The sequence below is a fragment of the Anopheles moucheti genome, chromosome 3, assembly GCF_943734755.1.
Source record: "Anopheles moucheti chromosome 3, idAnoMoucSN_F20_07, whole genome shotgun sequence".
NCBI lineage: Eukaryota > Metazoa > Arthropoda > Insecta > Diptera > Culicidae > Anopheles > Anopheles moucheti.
This window is the reverse complement of record NC_069141.1, coordinates 10,274,646-10,284,360: the sequence shown is the minus strand read 5'-3', so window position 1 is coordinate 10,284,360 and position 9,715 is coordinate 10,274,646. Positions and strand designations below refer to the sequence as shown.

The 9,715-nt window shown below is 46.4% G+C and overlaps 1 protein-coding gene across 1 annotated transcript; it reads right to left on the bottom strand.

Annotated features, from left to right (window-relative positions):
* Nucleotides 1-3,075: 3,075 nt before the first annotated feature.
* LOC128304037 (coiled-coil domain-containing protein 170) lies at nucleotides 3,076-8,930 on the bottom strand. The gene is made up of 10 exons (XM_053041159.1): nucleotides 8,850-8,930; nucleotides 6,100-6,150; nucleotides 5,285-6,026; nucleotides 5,037-5,218; nucleotides 4,793-4,963; nucleotides 4,529-4,693; nucleotides 4,333-4,443; nucleotides 4,125-4,262; nucleotides 3,698-4,003; nucleotides 3,076-3,615 (listed from the first exon to the last, which is right to left on the bottom strand). Exons 1-10 carry the CDS (start codon nucleotides 8,928-8,930, stop codon nucleotides 3,172-3,174), a joined length of 2,391 nt encoding a protein of 796 aa, XP_052897119.1. The 3' UTR covers nucleotides 3,076-3,171.
* Between the last annotated feature and the right edge of the window lie 785 nt (nucleotides 8,931-9,715).

The following is a 9,715-nucleotide window of genomic DNA, read 5'->3' as shown; positions in this document are numbered from 1 at the left end:
TAATAACTAGCACATTAACTTAAATGGCTTATTTTAATGAAGAATAAACAAAAATTGGTAAATTTGCTTTACAACTTTAATAAAATATACATTTCATAAATTGTTGTATAGAATTTCAAGAAATCTCGAGATATATTTGATCTCATTTGAGGCCCATGCCCAGTTCTTAACCTTGTGTAAATCATGAACTAACCTTCTAAGATTTTGTATTTTATCGCAATATTGTATTCTTGTTTCCTAATTAGTGTATATCCTACATCAATTCCTTTACATGTTCATAAGCTCAATTTAGCTCCAGGTTTCCTCGGACAGAGAATACTGTTTTTTTCTGATTGCTGTTGTGAAGTTTGTTATTGTGTTGTGTTATCCTAAACATATTTATGCAAGTTCTTATATTACATTAAGTCTTAGCTGTTTTCTTATTGTTTCTTATTGTGTTTGTTTTTTATTGTATTGTCCTTTAACTCCTGTAGTACTCCAAGTTGATAATGTGGTAATTTTAAATAATTAGTTTCCTTTTGCGTTTGGTTGCTGTCACTATTTTTATTCGCAGCTGATATCATTGTCCGGCATCAGAACTGCACAAAACTCGACACAACAACGAAAAGATGAAAAACAAAAACACAAACCGGCCAAGTGAAAAACACTACACGCCGGTCAATAAACCACCCGGGACAGATTTGGAGAGGTGAACCATGCCTGGTGTGAGGAGAGTCCATGCCCCCCTGCGGACGAAAGTGTCATGGAACCGGTTGGCCAGGCTAGGCGAAACGATGCACAAACCCTTCATACGGTGATGCCTTGTTGCCTCGTCGTACAGTTGATAGTAAAAATACTTCGGCGAGGGCAAAAACAAAACGGACGACACTGAGCTAAAAACTATTTTATGTTGGTTTTGCTTATGTTTTTCTTCGGTTGTGAAAAAGTGTCGACAAAAAAACTTGCAAAAACAGACCTGGATGGCGAACCTCGCTGTTCCCGTTTCGATCATCTCGTACCCTTCCCGGTATCGATCGGGGTTTAGAGCCACAAAAGATGCTGAATTGCTCAACAACTGTCATTCTGGGAGCCACAGCGCGTGAAGCCAAACGATGTGCTGGCTGCGACTGCTGGGGACTGGTTGCCACAAAACCGTACCCCCAACCACCCAACACCACCGCGTTGGGGTGTGTGGGGCCGAGATAAAACTTTCTTATGAAAAATGCTGCGACGCGAATGTTGCTGCGATCGAAGTTAAGCGGGTGGCAAGGCGTCATCGTATGGCGATTGTTTTGCCGAGCCACATGGCACAAATGTTGCTATCGACAGGTTCCCGCCACGATTGGATTGGAGTGGCAGCACTACGCCAAAAAAAAACCCTCCCGAGAACCGTTTCCATTACCGATCTCCCGAACTATCGATGGGAGAGACGGTTCGGTTCATCGGGTTTAATATGCTGAAGTGAGTTTTTATGTCGTTTCTTTTGCATTGTGTTGGATGGTTGCATAGGGAGCTTTTTTGTTGTTGTTCGTCATATTTTGGGAGGATTTTTTTTATGTTGTGTTGTTTGGTTCAGCTATCGGTTGAACGGCGTTGTGTGCAAGATTAAATCACATCTGCCCAAACCACCCCGAGGGCAGTGGTTGTGCGAAGGATTTGTCAAATGGGGATGAAATCTTGTGTCGGCACACTGCTTCAGGACGACCGCACCACGTGTGCGATTGCCAATCCGATGAGGACAATGGCCTCACGAGCCGCCACCCCGGGCACGTCATTCGTTTTCTTCGCACGATCATGATGTGTGCCGGTCTTCTTCGGGGGGGTGCATCGCTTGCTGCGAAACCTGAATCACCCTGAACATGACCGCCTATTTGTTCGGGGGCCACCTGCAACGGTGACCGGTATGCATTCCTCGGCGCGTTTCGAAAGGCTTTTTTTCGTGCCTTCCGTGGATGATTGCTGCACTGCAACGCGCGCATCGCCCGAGGGAAGAGTTTCGGTTATCTTTCTGGCTCGGCGTGCCAACATATCGGTCGGTCGGCGGTATCAGTTTCCTGCAAACCCAAACGGATCGGTTCGAACCGGCCCCGTTGTTGGTGGTGATGAAGAGCTTTTTTTTTTGGGGAGGAGGTAGGTTCTTTCTTCGCACGGGACTACTACAACAACACGTGTCATTCTTGCTTCTTCTTGCTGCTGGAAGGTACGGAGAGAAAAATGCAAACAGAACAGGTTTTTGACGAAAGCGTTTTTTTGTGTTGTTGTGCGTACGTCTCTTTTTGAGTGCAGTTTTGTTGCTGTCTTGCGATAGCAGCGCCGGTGTTGCATTTCAGTAATGATGGATGTTGCAACTTCGAATGCTCGGCTTTTGGAGGGTTTGAGTTATGCTCAAAAGTTGTGAAATCGTACTTTTTTGAATGTCATCTCGTTCAAAATAAGGTTAAGAGTGACATAGGAACCATCTTCAAAAATATACATACTACCTCTTTTTAATTAAGAGCTTTTTAAAATTAATTTCTACAAGCACAACTATTGCAATACAATTATATTTTCCTTTTGGTTCAAATTGTAAATATTGTATTAGTTATTTAAATTCAAAGAACTAAATTACTTTAAAAAAAAAATACATCGAGCGCAACGTATGTGTCTATGGCCCCCAAGTTTCTAAGCAAATGGTCCTCAGCTACGATAATTTGAAGGCCCCTGCTATACAGAAATATTTAGGGACAAGGTTTTAAAGGCACTTTAATGAATAAAAAGTGATTTCCACACACAGAAAAATGCACTTTTTTGAAAACCACCGCATATAAATTAAAAATTTCAGTCAGAATTTTAAATTTGATTGTTGTTGGAAAAATGACGGTTGCCTTGAAATATTACACCAGTGATGGTGGCGCCATCTATCTGTGAGATTAATTTGAATACTGATTTACCGGTGGTGTTCGTTTATTTGCACACTGTTTCATCTGAATTATACACCTTGTCGACTTGAAGGACTCAAAACCACTTCTTTCTTCCTTTATAAATAACCCACAGCTCAACGAAATTGATTAATTTTGCCCAAACAATATAACTTTGTTTTATTTCCTTTTGCATACATTCAAACTCATTTCTCGAACGCTTTACTCGCTGCGGGCAGTGAACAATGCCGGAGCCGCGGTCGTCGAACACACGTGTGGCTTTCTCCTAGACGTGCTAATATTTCTTATGGAAATCAAAATCATCATCAAAATGATGATCGTGATCGTTGAAGCCGGAATCGATGTAACGCCGATTGTGCACCGGGCTGGAGCTGAGCGGTCGACAACCGATCGATTGTGACCCAACGCCACCACCACCGCTACCTCCGCCCGCCAACATGTCGTCATACCGTGACACGTGCCCGACATCCCCAGTCGGTGAGGAGGAATCATATCTGCGCGATAGATTGGATGCACTGTGGTGCCGATGACTACTGTGGTGATGATGATGCCCATGGCTGCTGCACACCGACTGCAATTTCTGCAAAATGTCCGAATCCGCACAGTCCGACACGTGCAGCAGCTTGGCAACCGATGTCCGGAAGACCTGCAGCTGAGACAGTCGATGGTTTGTGTCTGCCAGCTGCGATTTCACGCGTGACAACTCCTCGCGCAGATGCTGCAAAGGCAAGCGGAATGGGATCGCGTTAGCGCATTCGCCTCAAGCAATGTGAGGACCGTGCATTTTCGGGGTCACCTACCGACATCGCATGTTCGTCCCGTACGCGCCGATCGTGTGACGATTCTACTGCCGACCTGGCACGCGATTTGTACGCTGCCAGTTGTCCTACCAACCGTTCCCGCTCCGTCTCCAAATCGCACAGCCGGGCCTGCAGCTCATCGCACTTGCGGGCCCGCTCGAGGGCGGTAATCTTGTACTCGGAGGCTTCCGTCAGCTGCATCTTAACTTCCGCCAGCTGAGCCTTTACTTCCGCCAGCTGCTGTGTGGTTCGTTCGGCTTGCTTCGAGTTCTTTCTCGCCTTATGCATCGCCTCATCACGCTCGGTCTGGCAAAATGGAAAGGACAAATAATAGAAAGATTACCTTTCGGCCGTACGCAACTACCACTTAACAATGCAAAGCACGTGGAAGCAAAAAAAAGAGATGTGTGCAGGGATGTGTGCGTACTTGTAGTGTGGCTTTCCCCCTGGCATTATCCTCAAGCAGAGCGATCTTGCGCCGGAGAAGCTCGAGATGGAGATCGCGTCGCTGTATCTGTTCCTTCAGTACGCGCACCTTGCGCTGCATATGGTACAGTGTGGAGCTCTACAATGAGATGAGGACATGAGAGATGCAGATGCTAGATGGCCAGGGCAAGCGCTCAGCAAAGACATACTTCCTTTAGTGGCAGATCGGTGCAGGAACGCTCTCGGCGCAACTTTGTCGCCGAATGGGAATGCGAGGTGTGATGATGATGATGGTGATGGTTGATAGCCTCCCAACAGTGCTGTAACAATATGATGGTGATCCATGATGGCAATTGGAAAAGCGCTTTGAGAGGTTGGTCTAAACCAGCGGGGGGAGTCTATTACCTTATCGCACGTGCCATGTATGTGATTTTCATGATGGTTTGCGAGACGTTCCGCACGCTCAAGCAAAGTTTCGCTGAGGATCGTCGTGTCACTACCGGGGGCCGGTGGTTCCGTACATTCACTCCAACAGAGAGCCCTCGCTAATCGCAACAGATACTCACTCAACTGAAACGCCCAAAACGAATTATTATTCACCACAAGACGTCCCCGATACACTCTGGACAACTCTAATCCCCAAATCAAGAATATCCGCTAATCACTTACCGTCGTGTGTTCCGATCGGAAATGTTGCAGCTCATGGCAAGCCTTCTCAAGCCTCTCCTCCAAATTCATCCGATGTTGTTCCTCGCTCTTCAACCGACACGCACTCGACTCCTGATGTTCTCGGTGCTTTGCAGACTCCTGATGATGTTGGTCACGTAGCTGGGACACTTGCTGCAAAAAATACAAACCTCCAAATAAGCAAACCATTGCGAAGCTAATCAAGCACGCATCCACGCATCCTTACGTCATGCAGCGCCTGGTTGTGGTTGGTCAGGTCCCGGATTTTGTCACGCAAGTTATTCTCGCACGGTTCACTCACTCCCACGATCGTGGCGATCGTGCGCAGGAACTGTAATCGCTCGGTTTGCAATCGATCGTAGCTGTTTTGCAATCGACAGCAACGTGACTCAAATCCTCGCAACTCCTCTGTGAAGAAAAACGGTAGTGCCCATGAGCATTTTCAACTGTGGAATGGAATTCCTCGCCCATTACCTCTCAGCTTATCGCCATTTACTTCACACTCAGCTAACCGATCGCGCGTCACCTGTAAATCCCGTTCCGCCTGTCGACACCGACCTTCCAAACCTTGGGACAGTGACTGCAGTCCCTCGATTTGGGTGTGCAGGCGCGTTTTCTCCGCCGATGCAGACGCTTTCGTGCTCAGCAGCTCAGATTCCGTCGACGAAAGGTTCTCGCAGGTACCGGCCAACTTTGCCCGGAGTCTCTGCACCTCCGACACCGTCTCTCCCGTCTTGGCGAGGACACATTCCGGCGTGAGGTGTGCTCCATCGCACACGTCCACGCCGAGTATCAGACACAGCCGACGCACCAAATCCTGCAGCTGACAGCGGGCCTGATCGCGAAGTCCTTCCTCCTTCGTTAGCTCACACTGCAATCGGTGCAGCTTGCCACTCAGCTCCTTAATCTTATCCTCCAGATGTCCCTTGTCGCGGTGCAGCGTATGGACGACCGTTTCGCTACGGCTGTGCAGTGTCTTTTCCCGCTGTTCGGCCGCTGCTAGTCGTTGCTGCAGCGAACCGATCAGTGACGTCTGGCGCGCACTTTGGGCACGCAGCGATTCGCATTCACCTTCCTTCGCGCACAGCGAACTCTTCACGTCCGCCAGTTCCGCCATCAGCCGGTCGCGTTTGTACGTCGACGCGGCCAGCTCACTCCGGAGCGTTGTGGCCAGATCGATCGAGTGCGCCAGATGATCATTGCAGGATGGTGGTGGCTAGGTGATCGACCAATACGCATTCGACTTACATTATTTGCCCAACAGAGGAAAAAAAGCTCACTCTACTCACGTGATGATGATGATGCACCGGAGAGTGTGAAGCGTGATGTTTTGGCATGTTCTGGACGACATCCACCAGAATCGGACGGGTGAGCAGCATGAACGGGGCGAAAAGTAACATCATTTCCAATCAGTAACCTCAATTTCTTTACCGGACAAGTTCAAACCCTGGCTCAAAAAAGGGAACAACACATTGTTTCGTTCCAGACCTCGTAACTGACAGGCTGTACGCTGTAGGTGGTACCTGTGTTACCCACCGCAAATGCATGGTGATTCGCTATTTCCATTTCCACATTAAACAACTACCGGAAGTGAACCTGCTGCACGGGTTTTGACATTGGAAGGAGGCTCCAATAAAAGCGTTCTCCGTCGTGCTAGAATCAGGACGTAACGAATTTTTTATTTGTTTATCATTGCTCGTTGGTGCTGCAATGCTTTGGGGATCGGTGATTGGTTGTTTGGTGGAGCACTCTTTTCCTACGTTTGACCTCATTTTTTCTAGTTCTCCCCACGGCGTGTCCTACCCGACGCTTCAACACTTCGTTGTCGGCTTAGGGATGGTTGTTTCTGATGCTTTTTTTTTTGGCGAATGACCGACTTTTTGGAGGCCCTGTGCCTGTCTGTCTGGCTTAACGGAACCGCTCACACCCACTCCCCGTTCAATGACAATAAATACGTCGATCAGTGGCAATAGCAATCGTTATTGAGCAACGGTGTTTTGGGGGTTGTCTATTAATACTTGAACTAAATGAACTAAATTATTTACCGACTTCTAGAATACTCAAAGGAACGCTAGTATCTTGATAGCGACCACAATAAATGAGTGTGTTTTAGATGTTAAAATGTGTAAATGACATTAGACGAACGAAGAGTTTGGTTGTATATAGTATAAGGAGATCCAAACATAGGACAAACTTCCCAACTACGAAAATATAAGGACAAAGAAAGCTTAGACCTCTTGAGGTTGTAGTTCCAGTAGGGAAGAATATATATGAAGAACGTCCAATCATTAATCGACACAGATCGTTGCAAGCATACTGTCCCAAGTTATTGCATGGCTCACATTTTAATTCCTAGTCCATAGAACAGACACACTTCTTCCCAATGTCTATAAAGGTCACTCACGGAACGAAATCCAGGTTACTCTCCCCAAGGAACACTCCCATTTTCACTTACTGTAAACTTGCGCGACCAAACAATTCACAATCACAATTTTTTAACACCCACAAGGCACCACATTTCACGTCCAGTGTCACTTTCGCTTTCGCGAACGCCAAATCGAGCGTCCGCTTTCTATTCCGGGACGTCCTTTCGATGCAGCCGTACCCGTTCCGCGACAAACACACAATCACAACGGCACCGGAAACTGGTCGCTCATTCTAATGCAAACAAACAACCTAGCGTTGAACTTCCAGAGTTTGCTTTTATTTCCAGTGACACAATTTCCACCACCGAAATGTGTCGGTGCGATGCACTTTTTGGAACCACTCGGACACACACACACACCGCACAAGCGGAACGGAACGAATGTCTGGTTGGAATGCGCCCAGTGCAGCGAATACGCGCCTCGTGCACATCCCTGATGAAATGGGATTCCGGGCGATGGTGCACGTACCCGTTCGCACGACGTTCCGATGTGGAAGAAAAACGATTCCTCAATTTTCCACCCGCTCGCTCGACTAACAAACACGGCGCGGGGTGCGATTTGTTTTTTCCCTCCCACACTCGTCAAACCCGCGCTCTAGATTGTGTGCCAATTCCAACCAGGATGGATGGAACCCGATGGTAGCCCCGGGAGTTTGAAGTTTGATTCATATTATCGGATTTTTACTTCCGTCCCGAAACGGGACGCGCACCATTGTTCCCGCGCGGTGTACCACGTTTGAGCGTTAGGGAAGGTTTGTTTGTGTGCCGGAATGGGTGGGTTTTGCTGCTTCAGGAACCCCTTCCGTTTTTTTTGCATTCCTTCCGATCGATTACCGCGTGTGCTGCTGTTTGCAGGTGTGGCGAAAAGTAACCTAACAAGCTACCATATCCATGGTAACAAGGCATGCCATGAATCGGTTCCATCAGTTGTTTGTTGTTTAGATTTCAAACCTCGAATGGAAAAATGCAGGGTTTTTTAGCGAAGGACTGGTATATATTTTACGTCAAATTTTTGCATATTTTCAAGATAAATACCGGAATACCGTAGAAGGTAGAAGTAGGAACATTCTTATTATATTTTATCTGATAGCCGACATGATCAGTGGTGTACTTCTGGGGGAATTTATTTAATTTGTTGACTGTTACCAAATCTTTGCTCATTTTGTTTACCACCGGAAGGAAAATGGGTATTTAATGTAAAAAACTTGTAGTTGATGGAACTCTTGTGCAAAATCATGCCCAAGGGTATGTCTCAAAACCAAATCACTGTAGAAAATCAAATGTATTTTATACAAGATCCAGCAAATTGGAAAGATGTATCGTTTTTTCTCCATATATTCCAGCTCAACATCAAATAAAAATATCCAAGCTCCAACCTATTCCCTTTCGCACTCGTTAACCCTGTAACGGTGCTAAAGGATATCCGTGGGCTTTGTGGTTAGAAAAATCGAATTTCTTATTAGAAAATTCATACCCTTCTACATGATTTACTTATTCAGTATAATATTTAAAAAATCAAAAGAACACCTTGTCCCTGGTTCATAACTCTTAAATATTATTTTGATGTAAAATCACGAACATCACTTCGTGGGCACCAAATTACACATTCTTTACCTCTTCGCCGCAGAGTATGTCAAATATTTCCCAATCTTTGTCACTGTTTCCCGTTGACTCATCGTCACCTTTACCGGACATATTGCACACAATACATTTCACAATACAGTAGAAATCAGGATCGTATTTGCTCTTAATTTGCACAATTAATTCCGTATTAATAACGATGATCGACGTTGGCACTTCCTGCACATTACTTTACCGACGTTAGGGGCATTCAGTACTGCCTGTACACGCTGCCTAAACCACAACATACAGCTAGTTCTCGCATGGAAACAAAAACAACGCAAAAGCACCACGAATTAATACTGATTCACAGCCGAATCGTAAGATTCTACTGCTGCAACTGTCTCTCCCGGCCAATACCAGCGTGTGCAGTGGCAGTGCTTTCGCCCCGGAACTAATTGACAAACAATCGCCCAGACTAGCTAGCGAAGGTTGTAGAAAGGATCTCACATTTTCACCTACACGCTGCCGTTGTTAGGACTAATCGATGCGAAGCATTCCACTGCGCATCCTGACATTCCATTCCCATCGATGTGCGCCTTACCGTAGGAGTAGGTGGGTAGGCGCATACAGTGTTCCACCCCATTCGACGTGCAATCGGAACTGCGGAACATAACATGCCGCAGGCACAAACGTTCCCACAGAGTCCCACGCCACAGCTCGGGCGCGTTTGTTGATTTTGACGAGGGTGTTACCAAGACGAAACGGGAAGGATGGGACCCGTTTTGGCATTTTGGGCAATTTGTTGACAAAAACAGACCCCCGTTACAACTATATTTTGTAGCGAACAAAATGATTTTACTCCGCCTGATAAATATGTTCGAGTCAATAGCAAAAAAGATATGTCTAAAGATCCCTTT

Excerpts from the sequence above, each read along its gene's own strand:
- LOC128304037 (XM_053041159.1), bottom strand. The coding sequence starts at position 8,930 with ATGTCCGGTAAAGGTGACGATGAGTCAACGGGAAACAGTGACAAAGAT. Across the intron at positions 4,964-5,036 it reads ACAACCAGGCGCTGCATGAC|CAAGTGTCCCAGCTACGTGA; the intron begins GTAAGGATGCGT and ends TATTTTTTGCAG. Across the intron at positions 3,616-3,697 it reads GGGACGAACATGCGATGTCG|CATCTGCGCGAGGAGTTGTC; the intron begins GTAGGTGACCCC and ends TTGCCTTTGCAG.